This window comes from Haliotis asinina, chromosome 13 (genome assembly GCF_037392515.1).
Source record: "Haliotis asinina isolate JCU_RB_2024 chromosome 13, JCU_Hal_asi_v2, whole genome shotgun sequence".
Taxonomy (NCBI): domain Eukaryota; kingdom Metazoa; phylum Mollusca; class Gastropoda; order Lepetellida; family Haliotidae; genus Haliotis; species Haliotis asinina.
The window spans coordinates 20,730,432-20,751,759 of NC_090292.1; the positions used below are offsets into that span (position 1 = coordinate 20,730,432).

A 21,328-nucleotide genomic window follows, 5' to 3' on the forward strand; every position below is an offset into this window, starting at 1 on the left:
TATCGACAGATATATACTCCACACGGAACAACACCACAGATATACCCTTCACAACAGTCTTATTTCGTTGTTGACTTTAGGTCCTGAAACCAGTCTGTGGGCCCATTGTCTGCAACACGACTTCCGTCTGTCTAGGAAAGGGATGTTCATATGTGTGTGTGCAAGGTAAGTGTCCACCTTCTGCCAGACATTTAGTTCCAGCAGTCCAGGAGGAGGATCTAAAATAGGATTTCGTAGCCTTCCCAGTCCTATTTCTTTGACATTGTTTTCAGATAGTATGATGTTTTGGGCTCATGAAAAGGTCTGTAATACTCTCGGATTGTGGTATGAGTTTTTTACAGGCCATTATATGTAGCAAGGGCCTGCGAGCATTTTCGTCACATTTGGTTTGCTGCCCGACAATACTTCAAATTTACTCATGAATAGTTTAACTATCCTCAGCCTAGTCACTTTCATTTTGACCTCTGTGTATTGATAAAGGATGTAGAAATTAGTTGACACATATTTGTTTTTGAGAAAAAAATCAAAATGGCCGCCACTTTAGCTGACATCTTGCTTTGTCGTGAGTAGCCTACTCCATTATTGGATTCCATATGATTTAATGATAATTCATCATTTCGCATGTTGATATGGTCGTTTGTTTTCTGAAGCTGCAGCTGAATAGTGAAGACAGAATCTCAGAGTTACTTCCGGGTAAATGCCTTTGTTAGTACCCGTGAAGGTCCCGGGGTAGAATAGGCCTTCAGCAACCCATGCTTGCCATAAAAGGCGACTCAGCTTGTCGTAAGAGGCGACTAACGGGATCGGGTGGTTGACTTGGTTGACACATGTCATCGGTTCCCAATTGTGCAGATCGATGCTCATGTTGTTGATCACTGGATTGCCTGGTCCAGACTCGATTATTTACAGACCGCCGCCATATAGCTGTAATATTGCTGAGTTCGGCGTAAAACTAAACTCACTCACTCACTCACTCACTAAATTTGTACTGATATAAGAACCAAACAATTCCCTTGGTGTCAAATGTTTAATCAGTATAGGATTAGACCTAAATTTCAATGATATCGTCCATTTTACCTTCCTACTCCGAAAATATTTGATGAAATAACATTATCCAAATACAATTTGGCGTCACTTCTTGTGCGTGCAGTTTGTGGACAATGAACTTACTTCTTGCATGCTTTTTGACATCTGAAGTTCACACGCTTGATATTGTAAACTGAAGGAGAACCCTTGGTTATTCTCTGGTATCTGAATTTTAACCAAATCAGCGCGCAGTTCATATCACGGCTTACAGAAAATCAGCGACTCAGCTCCGTGGGTATACTGGAGACTGGAATGGCATGACAAAAGAGTACAGACGGCTTGATGAGATGTGTTTATGGGTGTTCAGGACAATAACTATTGACGTTAAGGACTGGATTGAAACTGTGTTTGAGGATGTTCATGGCAATATCAGTTGACGTTAAGGTGTGGCCTGACAATGTGCTCGTGATTGTTCATGACAATATTTATTGACGTTAAGGACTGGACTGTGTTACGGTTAAAATTTGCCGTGACAAAATTAAAGATGTAAGAAATCCCCTGTGAACCAGCAAAACAGAACAAAAACAAGTCTAAAACAGCCACATATTGTATTATTAAGCAAAGAGAACAGGTTATACGAAGTCACAAGTCAATTTCACAATACCTATTTCAAATGCATTACAAATGAGACAAAATCTAAGGCAATGGGTCGCAAAGTATATAGCTAACTCACCAAAGTCTTAGTGCGAGAGAGAAACAGTTATGCAGAATATAACCAAGTGCGTGGTCAGGTAGCGGTTAATGAAAATCAGGCGCTGACGGATGTTGATAATGTATACGTCCAGTTAAACTCTGTGTGTCCGTCCAACACGGCAACTAGCCTTTATATATACTGTCATAGTGTCAAGAACCTTTGAGCACTTACGACCATCGCCACTAATGTGGAGAGCTCTAGAAAAGTCGTAGCCTCGTGTTTATGTCTATCAAAGGGAGGTTACTCTAAAGTACTGCCATAGAGGCGTGCCGCTTGAATAATTCTCTGTAGGAAATGTGACTCATAATAAGTAACACTAAAACCTTAAATATTGTGACCCAATTACAACTACCGCAAAAATAATTACTAACAACTCAAATCACGGAAAATACACTCTCGTAACAACTGAAAGTATGCTCGTGGTGGTTCATGACAACATGTATTGACGTTAAGGACCTCTGCTTGTGGATGTTCATGGCAGTATCTGTTGACGTTAAGGACTGGACTGAAAATGTGCTTATGGTGGTTCATGACAATATCTATTGACGTTAAGGCCCGTGTTCACAATGTGCCCGTATTTGTTCATGAAGCTAGACGGTCATTGAGGATACATTCGGAATTTACATTGTGCTGGTGAATGTCTTTGACGTTACGTGCTGCATCCACACTGTGTTCAAGGATGCCAATGATGATATATATTGACGTAAAGGAGTCGATTCACAATGTTCTCGTGGATGTTCGAGAAGAAATCACTTCCACACGTGTTTCATTCTGATGTGACCAGCATGCAAGCACTGTTCAGTTATTAAAATAGACCGAATACACGTTCGAATAACGGAAATTGACGTAGTGAAACAGATCTGTGTGCCTGTCTGTCAAGCTGCTCCGTACCTTTCATCGGGCGAAGTTACACGTAATCGCTCACTTCAAGCCTTTACCGCACATACCTCAATAAATAATTCACTTACTGTTTGTAACCTTATATGCGTGATTGCGTATTGACAGGTAACAACATGCATGATGCGTTACCAGGTAGTCGTGGCCGCATCTGTTGGAAACTTGACTACTTGATACATATGCACACACCGGATTAGGAGATAAACATACTGAGCTGGAAAATAAGAGGTCACAGATAAATGGCTTGTTACCGCTGGTTTTGCTAAAAGAATTTACGAACACTTCCAAAAAACAGTTGCTGTTCTACTCGCTACCTGGCAGTTGCCATACGACTTTGATCTGACGATGATATTCACGTATTTGTCACCAGAAACTTCGTCTATAAACGTTGGATCTGATAAAGATGGTATGACAGATCTGGAACAGATTTCAGTAACAATAGTAACTATCCAGATCAGAGAATATTTCTTGCTGGAGATCGCAGTGCAATTCCTGATGATAATTGAACCTTTGTTAGAGAAACTGAGGATTATCCTACTGGTTTGTTTAGCTCGCCTCGAAATACTAAAGATAAAGTCTATAATTATCATGGTAAGTAATTAGTTGATATTTGTCGTTCACTTAGATTTCATTTTGTAAATGGCAGGTTGCTACAGACAAACAGAGACAATTCACGTTTCACACATAATGGTCAAATTGTCACAGACTATTTGACTGCATCTACTGATCTTTCTTCACTGTCTAAGATTTTGGAGTTTCTATGAAGGATGAACGAAACCATTGTATTGCTCACTAACTGTGCCTGCATCAGGACCTATTCCAAAGTCAACAAGGCCTGCCAATAACCTTTTACCCTGGGTACCAAAACTAGAAGGAACAAAATATGGCCAATTAATGGGTTAAGTATAGGTGGAATAAAGACAATAGGGAACAGAAATTTGTCCCGTGTCTTTCACATGCTCATGATACACTTTGTACTATTATTGCAGATAAGAGGCAGTATCTAGTATACCTAACCTGTAACAGTCAGCTGCCGACCATGCTAAAGTAATCTGTAGAAGTCCAAGTTTTGCCTCAACACAAAAACCTGGTGGAATAATGACCTTGAAAATCATGAACGTCAAGAAGATAAAGCACCGAGGGCTCACAGAGATCATGGTGTAGATATAAACATGTTCAAAACTCTGAGATCATCTTTAAAATTAGTTTTACTAATGAGAAACACGTGTATTAAACGAACTGCAGAAACAAACTCATGGAATCAAGATTGAATGCTAAATTATTATTTAAAAGCACTTAAAACTGGACAAAGGTCTTCAGCTGTATCCAATAAAATAAGAAATGAAGAGTGGGTAAATCACTTTTCGTTTCTTCTGATATTGGATGGGTCAAGTTCCTTAGCTTCAGATGACTGTAATATTTCTGATCTAAGCAACAACTCTGTAGATGTATGGTCCATTTTAGATGCACCTATAACAGAGTTATATAAGTCGCTGACGGGATCATACAGCGATTGCTGAAATCATACAGTTATTGCTGAAATGAAACAGTAGTTTAAGGAGATTATACAGTAGATGCAGACATGACACCAAGTTCCCTCACAGATCCCTAGGAAATCGCGATGAGAGAGCACATCTATTCACCTATTGCTAAGATCATACAGTGGAGGCTTATGAGATTATACAGTGATTGCTTAGATCATACAGTGGTGGCTTATGAGATTATACAGTGATTGCTAAGATCATACTGTGGTGGCTTATGAGACGCTCAATCAGCGATGGTAGTGGGTGTGATTTACATGTTTTTGTGTGTGCTCAATGTGTGGATGTGGTGTATTGTATATGCGGGTGTGGTTTACTGTTTGCGGGCAAGTTGTATTGGGCGTGGTGTACTGTATGTGTGCACGTGATGTACTGTATGTGTGCGCGAGTGTACTGTTTGTGTGGGCGTAGTGTACTGTATGTGTGGATGTGGTGTACTGCATGTGTGTGCGCGAGTGTACTGTTTGTGTGGGCGTAGTGTACTGTATGTGAGTGCGTAGGTGTACTGTATATGTGTGAGTGCGTGGGTGTAGTGTATGTGTGTGTGTGCGAGTGTACTGTTTGTGTGGGCGTGGCATACTGTATGTGTGGGTGTGGTGTACTGTATTTGTAAGCGTTGTATACTATATGTGTTGGTGTGTATCATCACACGATAGGTGAACGCAGTGACGTACATGGGACGTCTGTCTTGCACATGCACTAGGCTCTTGTGTTTGGACTTTGAACCACCCTTGTTTTTCCTTGTTTTGACAATTTTTCAGTGCACTTAAACTCAAGGAGTGAATGAGTGAGTTTAGTTTTACAACGGACTAGCAATATGTCAGCTAATTGGTGGCAGTCTGTAAATAATCGAGTCTGGACCAAACAATCCAGTGATTGATGTGTGCAACTGTTTCAATGTTCCAGAACCTTTGTTCTGTGACCTCCATACCGCCTCAAAAACCGGTGACCTGGCAAAGGTAAAGGTCATCTTATCTCAAGGACGGGCAGACATGAACTGTATAGAGTGGAATAGCAGGACACCAGCAATTTTGGCAGCTGGTGAAAGACATGGGGACGTGGTTCACCTACTCGTGAGTAAAGGAGCTAATGTGTCAGTTGTAGATGACTTCGGTGTCAACATCTTTCACTCTGCCTGCCAGGGAGGAGATGTTGGGCTGGTGAAATATATCTTGTCCCTCGATAAACATGACATCAATGGACAGGTATTATGCGGGGCAACATCAGTTATGCTAGCTGCGGAGAATGGACATAGACACGTGGTGGAGTTTCTCGTGGGTCAAGGGGCCAATGTGTCACTCCAGGATAACAGTAAAAACAAAATCCTTCACTTTGCCAGTCGTGCTGGACATGTGGATGTCGTGAAGTACGTCCTATCACTGCCCGTGGTGGACATCAACAGCAGAGGCTGGAAGGATATGACATCCGCCATGATGGCAGCAGAGAATGGACACAAGGATGTTGTGGAGTTACTCTTTAGGAACTTGGCCAATATGTCACTAAAGGGTCTTTATGGAAATACTATCCTTCACTATGCATCTCGTGCGGGACATGTGGATGTGGTGCAGTACATACTGTCACTGTCTGTGGTGGACATCAACAGCAGAGGCCGGAAGGATATGACACCCGTGATGATGGCAGTTGGAAAGGGGCATCAAGAAGTGGTGAAGTTACTCGTAGGCCAAGGGGCCAGTGTGTCACTCCAGGATAATAGAGGTAACAACATCCTTCATATTGCCTGTCGTGGGGGACATGTGGAGATGGTGAAGTACGTCCTTTCACAGTCCATGGCTGACATCAATAGTAGAGGCTGGAAGACTTTCACACCCGTGATGGTGGCAGCAGGAAAAGGGCGTAAAGAAGTTGTGGAGTTTCTCGTCAGTAAAGGGGCGGATATTAACACCTCAAATCGTGCTGGTAAAAACATCCTTCACCTTGCCTGTCGTGCGGAAAATGTGGAGTTGGTGAAGTATATCCTCTCAAAGAACATGGCAGACATCAACAGCAGAGACAAGAAACAGATGACACCGATTCTGATAGCGGCAATGGAGGGGCATGAGGAAGTGGTTCAGTTACTTGTAAATGAAGGCGCCAAAGTGTCACTTCGGGATAAAAAGGCTAACAACATTCTCCACCTTGCATGTCGTGGGGGGCATGTGGAGGTGGTGAAGTACATCCTTTCACAGAACATGGTGGACATCAACAGTAGAAACAGGAAAGAGATGACACCAGTAATGATAGCAGAAAGCAGGGGACACGTGCAAGTGGTGGCGTTACTGGTGAGAAATGGAGCTGACAGGTCGTCCCAGGACAACATACAGTAACAAACCCTTTGATTGTCAGTTGGGAGGTGGTCAGAAGAACCTCCCATTGGATAGCAACACTACGGTGACCGAGATATCTGAATTCTTGTGCTCCCCTCTTGTGACATGGCACATGCTGTGTACACATTTCCATTGGTACAGACACACTGTGTCGTCACATTCATTGTCCTGTTAAGTGAGTGAGTGAGTTAAAATTTAACGTCACATCGACAATATTCAGCCATATCGTGACGGGAACATAACACTGAAATGGAATATATGTGTATTATAAAAACCTGTCGACAAAGGACAGCAAAACAACCAGAATATCACCGAAAAAAATGTAAAACTAGTAATTATACCTAAAACAGTTTATCTATAGAGGACAATACAATACAAAATGGGATATAGATTGCTAACAAGTGAAAGTAGATCACCATACTAGGAACCCTAGTTGGATTTACATCATCCCCTCAGCCGTCAGCAATTTGGGAAATCTAGCCATACAATAAAATGACGCTTATTCTACGATTAAAAACATGGAAAGTTTGAATTTACTTTGAATGTTTGTGGACTTACGTATCCCCTCAGGAGGACAATAGTTTTACAGTGCTTCAATCCCCTTTGAGAATACAACCACTAACAAGCATAGTTATGATTTTAAACTTCCAACAATAAAATGTTTATCTATTTACAATTCATTCCATAAATGTAATTCCTTTTTAAAATGTAATAATTAAATGAGAACATGTGTTATTAAAAAGATCCTTCATAGTTCGTGAATTAAAGTACTGATCTCTTGTGATGGAATACTCAACACAGTCAAGCAGGATACGCATGACTATGATTCTTTCATCACAAGGGATATAAAAAGGAGGAGCCTCACCTTTAAGCAAATATTTATACTTTGTGTGGCCAATACGACATCGTTGCATAATGACCTCTTCAAACATGGACTGACAACCCAAGTAAGTGTAACCAGTGTAGGGTTTTGTTTTATGTAATTTATTGATACCTACTTGGGGAGTCCCACTTCTTTTGCATCAGATCACGGATATACGTTCTAATGTAAACTTTATAATCGCTGTAAGGAATAAGAAGTGGCGTCACACATTTGTTGAGTGCTGCTTTAGGAACAAGGTCAACCCATGTGCTACAAAAGATTCCCACATGGCTGGGTAACCAACAAAAGACGATGTAGTATTGACCAGTAGGAAGATCATCATATAATTCAATAACTTCTATTAAAAGTGGATGTTTGCAAGAAATATTTTTAATAGCCTGAAGGCAAAAAAAGGAGTCTGAAAAGATTATATACTGTTTATGTTTATGGTGTTTTTGAATATATTTAAGAACTGTTAATATGGCGTTTGCTTCAGCAGTGAAAATAGAGCTATCATCCGGTAATCTAGAAGATATTGTTCTCGATCCAATGACAGTGGCACAAGCCATTGCGCCACCGTCCTTGGAGTCACCTGTAAATATGGATTTATAATTGCTATATTTATGTTTAACTCATTATGTGCTTGTTTATATCGTAATTCATTAGTTTCTGTTGTTTTGTTTTTAATGTGGTCAATGTTAGGTCCACGTGGATCTTAACCAATTGCCAAGGAGGAGAAGGAAGAAGACGGGAAGGGGTTATATTTTCCAGCTCAATGCTGGCAGCAGAAATAAGTGGTTTTATTCTTAAACCAAGAGGCGGAACAAGAGATGATTTCTTATTGTATAAATCCTCATACAGAGGATTGAAAACACACTTATATGCAGGGTTTATTCATTGGAATACAGTGTTGTTCCATACTGTAAAGCTAATTTTATGCGTCACTGCTCAAGAGATGGCTCATGAGCCTAAACGTACAGGCTGTCAACAGGTGAAGTTCGAAAGGAACCAAGACAAAGTCTTAACCCTGGATGATGGACAGAATCTAATAGTTTTAAGTTGTTTTTGCACGCTCCACCATAGACGACGGAGCCATAGTCAAGCTTCGAACGGACAAGTGATCTATATAGATAGGTGTAGAAGGGTAGCTTGATCACCTCCCCACTTTGAATTAGACACGACTTTTAATAAATCAAGTGCCTTGAGGCATTTCGTTCTTAGGGATTTGATATGTGGCAGAAAAGTTAAATGTGAGTCGAAAATCAGACATACGAACTTGGCCTCGTTGATGGCCATGCTAACTTTGATGGCAGTGCCATTTAAAAACAGTTCTGGGTCCTTACGTGGTTTTCATTTATGGCAAAAAATGTATGCAATTAGTTTTTGACTTAGAAAATTTGAAGCCGTTTTCAAGACACCATTTATCTATTTTGTTTAAACATAACTGCAGTTGCCGCTCAATAGTATGCATGTTTTTCCCATGACAAGTTATACATTAAAATCATCCACAAATAATGATCCATCAGCTGAACTGGTTAAAACCTTTGATAAAGGGCAAACGGGTTGGTGAACCAAATATCCCCCCGGGTCCACTACAGGGGTGTTGGCGAGCTCTTAGCGTTACCCAGCACCCACAACGAGGAGGTGGCTCGCCACAGGTGCCCAGACCACAATAGCATAATTTCAAGGTTTAGCATATTCATTCATGTGAACTCACGCATTCAATATGGTTATTACATGCCCTACAAATATCATTGTATTGTCTAAAATATTTTTTCGATTTGATATGTAATGTAGTTTTCGATTCAGAAAATCCTGTTCTACTATTATAAAAGTTAGAATTGATCTTTAGTACCTCATGCTTTTCTTGTGACACAAGTTATCATAACGCAGCTGCGTAAAACGAACCCAGTGATCTCGATCACTGGATTGTCTGGTTCAGACTCGATTATTTACGGACCGCTGCCATGTTGTGTAGATCCCAAGTATGTAGATCCATGTTCACGATGAAAACAATAAATTCTTTGGTCCCAATTTCATTATTTGTGTACCTGAAAATGGCCGAGTGTGGCGTTCAACAAGAAGCCATAATTTCTTTCAGTAATGATCATCATTTGCAGATCCCGTGTCCGGGGCTAGCGACGACTGAGTCATGCTTGGGGAAGGAGCACGATACACCTACACCTATGAACTTCGCTCCACGGATGCGGGCTTTGACATTAGCCCCACCAATATCATCCCCAATGGCTACGAGTTCTGGCTCTCAGTTGTTGCCCGGGGTTGCAACATCAATGGAATCTCGGCCACATGTGATTTCTAAATCCTGCAAATTCCCATTAAGAAAATAACAAAATTCTTTTGCCAGTACGTTGAATAATTTGGTCATTGTTATCAAAGATCTTACAGACATAACCTTGAAAGAAAAACATTAGCATCTAACCTCGATGTTATCGGTTTTATTATGTGCAGTGGCGTTTGATAGTTTGCGTGCGTGAGTTCATATCGTGAGTCACATTGACACCATTTCAGCTATACCGTGAGTTATAAGTTCATGATAATCGCAACATTATGTCATTAATCTGTCTATCTGATCCAAAATAACTAGATCATCATAACTACATAGAGATTTAAAACTAGCATGTATCTTTAGAATTGTATCAATTATATCAACACAAAAACCTGGTGGAATAGTGACCTTGAAAATCATGAACGTCAAGAAGATAAAGCACCGAGGGCTAACAGAGATCATGGTGTAGATATAAACATGTTCAAAACTCTGAGATCGTCTTTAAAATTAGTTTTGCTAAAGAGAAACACGTGTATTAAACGAACTGCAGAAACAAACTCATGGAATCAAGATTGAATGCTAAATTATTTTAAAAGCACTTAAAACTGGACAAAGGTCTTCAGCTGTATCCAATAAAATAAGAAATGAAGAGTGGGTAAATCACTTTTCGTTTCTTCTGATATTGGATGGGTCAAGTTCCTTAGCTTCAGATGACTGTAATATTTCTGATCTAAGCAACAACTCTGTAGATGTATGGTCCATTTTAGATGCACCTATAACAGAGTTATATAACTCCCATATTGACAAACTTGGGAAAAATAAATCACCAGGACCAGATGGTTTAGCTGCAGAGGTCTTACAAGCCAGCAAGAGCCCTATCTTACCAGGATTGGTTAAGCTGTTTCATAAGATCTTTGATACTGGGGATTTTCCATCAGAGTCGGGGAAAAGTATTATTTCTCCAATGCATAAATCTGGTGACAAAGATAACCAAATAACTACCGAGGCATATCCTTAATAGGTGTATTGTGTACAATGTTCTGTTCAGTAATGAATTCCAGACGTAAACAGTGAGGTGATGGCCACAACTGTATAGGTAAAGTGCAAGGGGCATTTAGGGAGAATTATTCAACATTTTTCCCATCGGTCAATATGTCAGAAATATTCATCAAGGAAAGGTGGTAGGTTTTATTGTCTTTTTGTTCCTTTTTCCAAAGCGTTTGATTCAATAAGACATGATGTACTTCTGAACAGTCTTGCCGAAGTTGGTGTTAGTGGCAAATTTTAGACAGATTCCACCATAGTAATGTCTTTGCCCTGGACAGGCAATGTCTGTATTTATATAAAGTACGGAACTGTGACCCATCACTACTAACTCAAAGCACTGAACCCTTCAGTTATCACCGGTACACAGTAAGGGTCAGCTTTAAAAAACCAAAGATTTATAAATGCATACTGTTGTCCATATAATATTTATTACAAAGCCTCACACCTGTACCTGTTCAGCAGCTACTTTCTCACCACTATGATATCACTAACAAAGTATGTATCATGGGCCCAAGGCCTCTTTATTGAATAGGTCTGTTGTCTATCAAAATAAGAGTATATACAGTAGTTGCTGAGATCATACAGTAGTTGCTGACGGGATCATACAGCGATTGCTGAGATCATACAGTTGTTGCTGAGGAAATCATATAGAGACTGCTGAGATGAAACAGTAGTTTAAGGACATTATACAGTAGATGCAGACATGACACCAAGTTCCCTCACAGATCCCTAGGAAATCGCGATGAGAGAGCAGATGCTAAGGGAAATCATTCACCTATTGCTAAGATCATACAGTGGAGGCTTATGAGATTATACAGTGATTCCTAAGATCATGCAGTGGTGGCTTATGAGACGCTCAATCAGTGATAGGGGTGGGTGTGATTTACATGCTTTTGTGTGTGTTGTACATTATTTGTTTGTGTGGTGTGCTCAATGTGTGGATGTGGTGTACTGTATATGCAGGTGTGGTTTACTGTTTGCGGGCAAGTTGTATTGGGCGTGGTGTACTATTCTGTATGTGTGGGCGTGGTGTACTGTAGGTGTGGGCGTGGCGTACTGTAGGTGTTGGTGTGGTGTACTGTATGTGTGTGCGCGAGTGTACTGTTTGTGTGGGCGTAGTGTACTGTGTGTGAGTGCGTGGGTGTACTGTATGTGTGTGAGTGCGTGGGTGTACTGTATGTGTGTGTGCGCGAGTGTACTGTTTGTGTGGGCGTAGCATACTGAATGTGTGGGTGTGGTGTACTGTATTTGTAGGCGTTGTATACTGTATGTGTTGGTGCGTATATATATATATATATATATATATATATATTCTTTATTCCTCCAGAGGAGAGTTACAAGGGAAGTAAGCTATAACAGCTTTACATTATATCGGCATCTGAAATTTTAGTAACTTGTAGATTTAAAAGCGGTGATTATAATACTCCTTTTCGAGGACAGTTATTTTTTTAAACTCGAGTAAGCCTTGCATTACTACTTCAGAGAATGTGTGTTCAGTGTCCGGATTTGGCACAGGAGAATGGCAGGACAGTAAACAGCATACTAATTCCACATCAGGCTTCTGATGTAGAGCTGCACTGACCTCCACAGAACACCTGTCCACTATGTTGCACCAGAGGCTGTCTCTCTGTTTTTCTGTTTCATGACACATGCACACAATGTGTACCAGTAAGTCTGAGTGACCGTTCCTGCACACACCCTGGAGGTTTCCTGGCCTCCACATGGCGCACATCTGGATCACAAAGACTGCAGCTTCCTTCATACCTGGAACTCTCTTCGCCGTTACCCACGCTTTGTGGGGGGAGATAACTGGATGAATCTGTAGGAGGTGTCTCAGGTCTGGGTTGGTTTCTATTCGTTTTTTTTTCCATGTGTCGAGCTCTCTCCCTTTAATAGCATCTTTTACAATCCTCTACCAGGTAAGTCTATTAGGGAATGTTCCATGGCTACTGAAGGCGTTAAGGAAACTTGTGAGGTTGTATTTCTCTGCAATCCGTTTGATGTCCGGGACAAAGCCAAGAGGATTTTTTGAATACTTGTACTTAGACAGAACCAATCTTGTTGACAAGATACGCCTGGGGAGGAAGTCTGTTTTGCCTTTACACAGGTTTCCAAGGAACAGCAGCTTTCGCTTGTCTATTTCAGACTCCAGTGATGTCCAGCCGAGCAGTGCGTTGCAGATATCTGTTCTCGTAGAACGAGGTAGGCCTTGTGCTATCTTGAGAGCTGCTCTCTGGGAGCGTTTCAGCGCCAACACTTGTACTTTGCTTAAGTTGTTCCACAGTTCACACCCAAAAAGGGATCTTGGGACACAGATAGATTTAATGATTTTAGAGCTGACTAAAGGATTTAATCCTCTGACGTGTAGCCCTGTTTTTAACAGTGACATTGTTGTTGATCTCATCTTCGAGCAGGCATCGATGGTTCTATTCCAGGAGTTGTATTCTGCTGAAAGAGTTTTTCCAACGTGTTTTGTTTCTATGGTAATTGGGATTTTTTGACCATATAACTTAATGTCCAGGTTAGAATGGCTGACTGGTCCAAAAGTTAGAACTCTGCTTTTTGATGGAGAAAATGTAAATCGCCACTGTCTACTGTAGCTACCATGTCTTGTAGATGGGATTTGGTTGGTGATATCAGGGTTATATCATCTGCCTGGGTTGGAGCTGTTACACTGATGTCCATTATGATTGATCCTTTTCCGCTCTTGTGGAGGTTTCTCAGAAGTTCATCTATATACAGTAGATACAATTTGGCAGATAAAACGCTTCCTTGGCGGACTCCTCTGTGAAGCTGGAACCAGTCAGATTTCTCGTTGTGTGATAGGACACAACTCTTCATGTTCTGGTAGAAGTGATCTAGTATTGACCATAAGTGATGAGGTACGTTCATCCGATGGAGCTTCAGCAGGAGACCAGGCTGGTACACAGTGTCAAAAGCCTTAGAACTGTCCAGAAAGGCTACATGTACGGAGTCCGAGCGCTCTGAATAGTGGTGTGCAGTTTCCTGTACTACAAACGATGTGTGAATAGATGGCATGCCTTTCTGTTTGTGTGGGCGTGGCATACTGAATGTGTGGGTGTGGTGTACTGTATTTGTAGGCGTTGTATACTGTATGTGTTGGTGCGTATCATCACACGATAGGTGAACGCAGTGACGTACATGGGACGTCTGTCATGCACATGCACTAGGCTCTTGTGTTTGGACTTTGAACCACCCTTGTTTTTCCTTGTTTTGACAATGTTTAGTGCCTTAAACTCAAGGAGTGAATGAGTGAGTTTAGTTTTACAACGGACTAGCAATATGTCAGCTAATTGGTGGCAGTCTGTAAATAATCGAGTCTGAACCAGACAATCCAGTGATTGCATGAGCATTGATCTGTGCAACTGTTTCAATGTTCCAGAACCTTTGTTTTGTGACCTCCATACCGCCTCAAAGACCGGTGACCTGGCAAATGTAAAGGTCATGTTATCTCAAGGACGGGCAGACATGAACTGTAAAGAGTGGAATAGCAAGACACCAGCAATTTTGGCAGCTGGTGAAAGACATGGGGACGTGGTTCACCTACTCGTGAGTAAAGGAGCTAATGTGTCAGTTGTAGATGACTTCGGTGTCAACATCTTTCACTCTGCCTCCCAGGGAGGAGATGTTGGGCTGGTGAAATATATCTTGTCCCTCGATAAACATGACATCAATGGACAGGTATTATGCGGGGCAACATCGGTTATGCTAGCTGCGGAGAATGGACATAGGCACTTGGTGGAGTTTCTCGTGGGTCAAGGGGCCAATGTGTCACTCCAGGATAACAGTAAAAACAAACTCCTTCGCTTTGCCAGTCGTGCTGGACATGTGGATGTCGTGAAGTACGTCCTATCACTGCCCGTGGTGGACATCAACAGCAGAGGCTGGAAGGATATGACATCCGCCATGATGGCAGCAGAGAATGGACACAAGGATGTTGTGGAGTTACTCTTTAGGAACTTGGCCAACATGTCACTAAAGGGTCTTTATGGAAATACTATCCTTCACTATGCATCTCGTGCGGGACATGTGGATGTGGTGCAGTACATACTGTCGTTGTCTGTGGTGGACATCAATAGCAGAGGCCGGAAGGATATGACACCCGTGATGATGGCAGTTGGAAAGGGGCATCAAGAAGTGGTGAAGTTACTCGTAGGCCAAGGGGCTAGTGTGTCACTCCATGATAATAGAGGTAACAACATCCTTCATATTGCCTGTCATGGGGGACATGTGGAAATGGTGAAGTACGTCCTTTCACAGTCCATGGCTGACATCAATAGTAGAGGCTGGAAGACTTTCACACCCGTGATGGTGGCAGCAGGAAAAGGGCGTAAAGAAGTTGTGGAGTTTCTCGTCAGTAAAGGGGCGAATATTGACGCCTCAAGTCGTGCTGGTGAAAACATCCTTCACCTTGCCTGTCGTGCGGAAAATGTGGAGTTGGTGAAGTATATCCTCTCAAAGAACATGGCAGACATCAACAGCAGAGACAAGAAACAGATGACACCGATTCTGATAGCGGCAATGGAGGGGCATGAGGAAGTGGTTCAGTTACTTGTAAATGAAGGCGCCAAAGTGTCACTTCGGGATAAAAAGGCTAACAACATTCTCCACCTAGCCTGTCGTGGGGGATATGTGGAGGTGGTGAAGTACATCCTTTCACAGAACATGGTGGACATCAACAGTAGAAACAGGAAAGACATGACACCAGTAATGATAGCAGAAAAAAGGGGACACGTGCAAGTGGTGGCGTTACTGGTGAGAAATGGAGCTGACAGGTCGTCCCAGGACAACATACAGTAACAAACCCTTTGATTGTCAGTTGGGAGGTAGTCAGAAGAACCTCCCATTGGATAGCGACACTACGGTGATCGAGAGATCTGAATTCTTGTGCTCCCCTCTTGTGTACAAATTTCCATTGGTACAGACACACTGTGTCGTCACAGACATTGTCGTGTTAAGTGAGTGAGTGAGTGAGTTAAAATTTAACGTCACATCGACAATATTTCAGCAATATCGTGACGAGAACATAACACTGAAATGGAATATATGTGTATTATAAAACCCTGTCGACGAAGGACAGTTTAACAACTAGAATATCACAGAAAAGAATGTGAAACTAGTAAATATACCTAAAACAGCTTATCTATAGAGGACAACACAATATAAAAATGGGCTATAGATTGCTAACAACTGAAGGTAGATCACCATACTAGGGACCATGGGAACTTACAGAGCTTTTGCTACCTGCATGGTCCCTAGTTGGATTTACATCATCCCCTCAGCCGTCAGCAATTTGGGAAATCTAGCCATACAGAATAAAAAGACACTTATTCTACGATTAAAAACGTGGAAAGTTTGAATTTACTTTGAATGTTTGTGGACTTATGTATCCTCTCAGGAGGACAATAGTTTTACAGTGCTTCAATCCCGTTTGAGGACACAGCCACTAACAAGCACAGTTATGAATTTAAACTTCCAATAATAAAATATTTATCTATTTACAATTCAGTTAACAAATCTAATTCTTTTAGAAATGTAATGATTAAATGAGAACTTGTATTATTAAAAAGATCCTTTATAGTTCGTGAATTAAAGTACTGATATCTTGTGATGGAATGCTCAACACAGTCAAGCAGGACATGCTTGACTGTGATTCTTTCATCATAAGGGATAGAAACCGGAGGATCCTCACCTTTAAGCAAATATTTATGCGTATACTTTTTGTGGCCAATACGACATTGTCGCATAATGACCTCTTCAAGCCTGGACTGATAACCCAAGTAGGTGTAACCAATGTAGGGTTTTATTTCATGTAATTTATATATACCTACTTGGGAGTCGCACTTCTTTTGCATCAGAGCACGGATATAAGATCTAATGGTGGTTTTATAATCGCTGTAAGGAATAAGAAGTCTGAAAGCAAGAAAGAGAGTCTGAAAAGATTATATTCTGTTTATGTTTAGGGTGTTTTTGAATATATTTAAGAACTGTTAATATGGCGTTTGCTTCAGCAGTGAAAATAGAGCTATTATCAGGTAATCTAGAAGATATTGTTCTCAATCCAATGACAGTGGCACAAGCCATTGCGCCACCGTCCTTGGAGGCATTTGTAAATACGGATTTATAATTGCTATATTTATGTTTTAATTGATAAAATTCTTGATTGTATTGTAATTCATTAGTTTCCGGGTTTTTTTTTTAAAATGTGGTCAATGTTAGGTCCACGTGGATCTTAACCAATTGCCAAGGAGGAGAAGAAAGAAGACGGGAAGGGGTTATATTTTCCAGCTCGATGCTGGCAGCAGAAATAAGTGGTTTTATTCTTAAACCAAGAGGCGGAACAAGAGATGATTTCTTATTGTATAAATCCTCACACAGAGGATTGAAAACACACTTATATGCAGGGTTTGATTAATTGGAATACAGTGTTGTTCCATACTGTAAAGCTAATTTTATGCGTCGCTGCTCAAGAAATGGCTCATCAGCCTCAACGTACAGGCTGGCAACAGGTGAAGTTTGAAAGGACCCAAGACAAAGTCTTAACCCTGGATGATGGACAGAATCTAATAGTTTTAAGTTGCTTTTGCACGCTCCACCATAGACAAGCTTCGAACGGACAAGTGATCTATATAGATAGGTGTAGAAGGGTAGCTTGATCACCTCCCCACTTTGAATTAGACACTACTTTTAATAAATCAAGTGCCTTGAGGCATTTCGTTCTTAGGGATTTGATATGTGGCAGAAAAGTTAAATGTGAGTCGAAAATCAGACATACGAACTTGCCCTTGACAACTTTGATAGGAGTGCCATTTAAAAACAGTTCTGGGTCCTTATGTGGTTTATATTTACGGCAAAAAAATGTATGCAATTAGTTTTTGACTTAGAAAGTTTGAAGCCGTTTTCAAAACACCATTTATCTATTTTGTTTAAACATAACTGCAGTTGCCGCTCAATAGTATGCATGTTTTTCCCATGACAAGGTATACATTAAAATCATCCACAAATAATGATCCATCAGCTGAATTGGTTAAAACCTTTGATAAAGGGCAAACGGGTTGGTGAACCAAATATCCCCCCGGGTCCACTACAGGGGTGTTGGCGAGCTCTTAGCGTTACCCAGCACCCACAACGAGGAGGTGGCTCGCCACAGGTGCCCAGACCACAATAGCATAATTTCAAGGTTTAGCATATTCATTCATGTGAACTCACGCATTCAATATGGTTATTACATGCCCTACAAATATCATTGTATTGTCTAAAATATTTTTTCGATTTGATATGTAATGTAGTTTTCGATTCAGATAATCCTGTTTTACTATTATAAAAGTTAGAATTGATCTTTAGTACCTCATGCTTTTCTTGTGACACAAGTTATCATAACGCAGCTGAGTAAAACGAACCCAGTGATCTCGATCACTGGATTGTCTGGTCCAGACTCGATTATTTACGGACCGCTGCCATGTTGTGTAGATCCCAAGTATGTAGATCCATGTTCACGATGAAAACAATAAATTCTTTGGTCCCAATTTCATTATTTGTGTACCTGAAAATGGCCGAGTGTGGCGTTCAACAAGAAGCCATAATTTCTTTCAGTAATGATCATCATTTGCAGATCCCGTGTCCGGGGCTAGCGACGACTGAGTCATGCTTGAGGAAGGAGCACAATACACCTACACCTATGAACTTCGCTCCACGGATGCGGGCTTTGACATTAGCCCCACCAATATCATCCCCAATGGCTACGAGTTCTGGCTCTCAGTTGTTGCCCGGGGTTGCAACATCAATGGAATCTCGGCCACATGTGATTTCTAAATCCTGCAAATTCCCATTAAGAAAATAACAAAATTCTTTTGCCAGTACGTTGAATAATTTGGTCATTGTTATCAAAGATCTTACAGACATAACCTTGAAAGAAAAACATTAGTATCTAACTTCGATGTTATCGGTTTTATTATGTGCACTGGCGTTTGATAGTTTGCGTGCGTGAGTTCATATCGTGAGTCACATTGACACCATTTCAGCTATACCGTGAGTTATAAATTCATGATAATCGCAACATTATGTCATCAATCTGTCTATCTGATCCAAAATAACTAGATCATCATAACTACATAGAGATTTAAAACTAGCATGTATCTTTAGAATTACGCGAACACATTAATGAAAATATTTGCTGAAGATCACCAGCAACAGACCATAGGGATATACAGTACTTTTGATACATGTGCCTGCCTGGACGCTAGCTGGATTCACATCATTCAAGAAGACGCTTGTAACATGTATACTACAATTAAAATCACGGACAATGAAACATAATGTGCATGAAGTGGGACTTCTGCAAGCGTTAGTAATATTCCATCAATATCTCCATGGACCTGTAACAATAGGAACACATGACGATACGGGTTAGAATTGATCTTCAATAACCCATGCTTGATGTAAGATGCAGCTAACGGCATCAGATTGTCAGGTTTGTAAACTTGGTTGACACGTCATCGTAGTTGCGTAGAATGATGTTCAGGATGTTGATTTCTGGACTGTTTCGTCTAGACTCGAGTAACTACAGACCGCTGCCATATAGCTGGAACAATGCTGAGTGAAACCTAAACTCACACACTGTAATTGTAGGAACTACCTATGAGGTATATGCATGCCTGTGCTGAGAACAATAAAAGTGTTTGTCCCCATCTGTTTCTATACGACATTCATCCGTAAAAATGACGTTCTCGCAAAATGACCTCATGCCTGGTCTGAGAATCAGTTAACTACGAGGAATTGTTTAGAGTCATAAAAGATATGGATTCCTACCTGGGTGCGTCACACTCTTTTTATGCGATATTTATCAGAACTTTGTTGGCTTGTAATCACTGTACGGTAAAGCTGAAAAAAAACTCTTCAATAATCAAACCCCTGAAGATACAGGTTAGAACTGATCTTCAGCAACCCTGCTTGACGAAAGAGTTGACTAATGAGATTGCGGACTGATCACATGTCATCGTATCCCAATTGCGTAGATCGATGTTCATGTTAATCATAGTCTGATCCAAATTAATTATTTACAGATCATCGCCATAATGGAATATTGCTAAAAGTAACCTTAAACATCACATAAAAGTATCGTCCACTTAAAGCAGATTGTACTTCTCAAAAACATGACTTCTGTCCTCCAGTAAACAGTTTCAAGAACAAAGAGACAAAATGTTTATTTTGTGCCTTTGTTTCCTAAAACATTACAAATTAAGTCCATGTTTTACTGCAAAATGTGACAGTGGAATAGGTGACAATAGTTACATTATGACAAAAGACTGAACCTATCACAAAAAGCAAACCTAATCACTGCGCATGCGCACTTTTCCGTTGGGGTGAAATTAGTGAATCGCTTGAACTCTGATTTCATGGTTTTTCAGGCATTTATTTCATACACAATTACAAATGAAAACAGCGTTTTACTGAAGGGGTGATAATAGAATACAAGGTGACAATAGCCACATTTAAACAAAAGGCAGACTAATCCACGTACACACGAATTGTCACACTACCTTTTATCAGTTTTGGGGGACTTTGGTAACTTTCCTCAGTCATCCGTACATAGATCAAAAGCTCAAAGATCGAAACATTTTAAACACTGCCTTTGACACGGAGACACTCATTTTTTCCAAGGTTTGTTTTTGAGTCCAAATGGGAAAGTATACACAAGCTCTAAGGGCACTACAGAAGTACAAATATTCGAATGGCTAGATTTCCTGTTGCTACAAGCCTATGCAATTTCCTGTTCCGTACATCAGCAGTAAAAATGTACCCATAAATAGCCACATAGAGTGTATTGTTGCCATCATATAACATAGCAGAGGGACTCTTTCTCAAAGATACAACCTTGGCCGTGGCATTCTTAGACAAAGACATTTGCATGACATGTTTATATTTGCAGTAGAAAACATGGTCTGTACCAGGAAACAGGTTTGAGGCCACGCGTATGTCACGCCTAGTCTTCAGTCTCTTCATCACCTTGCCATTATAGTTCAGAAACATTATTGTATATTTTTGGACAACACATATCAGCTGGTGTGCTGGCAATACTGCCAGGCTCTTAAACCAGGTATTTTCAACGAGTTTTTCAAGATGATTGCAACGTAAGTGTAACTTTCCAAGATAACCAATGCCTTTATGAATTCCAGTCAAAATCAAAAGCTGTCTGCTTTCATCAAAACCCATGTTGGTAGCAGCAGCATCAGTAACAATAGTCCAGTTATTTGAACCATCAACTGGTGCCCTCCAGATCGCTTCGGGCTTCCTTGATGAAACCAGCAATATTCTTGATCTCGAGAGGTATGCCATGGAAGTGATGCTGAAGAATTGGGTTGGAAGATGGGAATATACTGTCATCTGACGACTCATTATGTTCCATTGCTTAAAGACATACTTCCCTTTGCTGATAACAGGACCATAGACAACACGTGTAAAATGCTCCGGATTTCCGTTATTCGGACCACCTGTTGAGACGAGAAAGAAATCAATTTTATGGGTGAAACGAGTGAGTGTATATTAAACGAGTGTGATATGCCACTCTCA

The 21,328-nt window shown here is 40.8% G+C and overlaps 3 protein-coding genes across 3 annotated transcripts; all 3 read left to right on the forward strand.

Moving 5' to 3' along the window:
* The first annotated feature begins 528 nt into the window (after positions 1-528).
* On the forward strand, positions 529-6,542 carry LOC137259407 (putative ankyrin repeat protein RF_0381). Its single transcript, XM_067797073.1, has 2 exons — positions 529-562; positions 5,125-6,542. The coding sequence occupies exons 1-2, from the start codon at positions 529-531 to the stop codon at positions 6,540-6,542; spliced, it is 1,452 nt and encodes a 483-aa protein (XP_067653174.1).
* Positions 6,543-9,556: 3,014 nt separating this feature from the next.
* On the forward strand, positions 9,557-14,955 carry LOC137259409 (ankyrin repeat domain-containing protein 29-like). Its single transcript, XM_067797074.1, has 4 exons — positions 9,557-9,713; positions 12,884-12,940; positions 14,142-14,911; positions 14,950-14,955. The coding sequence occupies exons 1-4, from the start codon at positions 9,557-9,559 to the stop codon at positions 14,953-14,955; spliced, it is 990 nt and encodes a 329-aa protein (XP_067653175.1).
* Positions 14,956-14,995: 40 nt separating this feature from the next.
* Positions 14,996-15,559, forward strand: LOC137259410 (serine/threonine-protein phosphatase 6 regulatory ankyrin repeat subunit C-like). The gene has a single exon (XM_067797075.1). It carries the CDS (start codon positions 14,996-14,998, stop codon positions 15,557-15,559), a length of 564 nt encoding a protein of 187 aa, XP_067653176.1.
* The last annotated feature ends 5,769 nt before the right edge of the window (positions 15,560-21,328 follow it).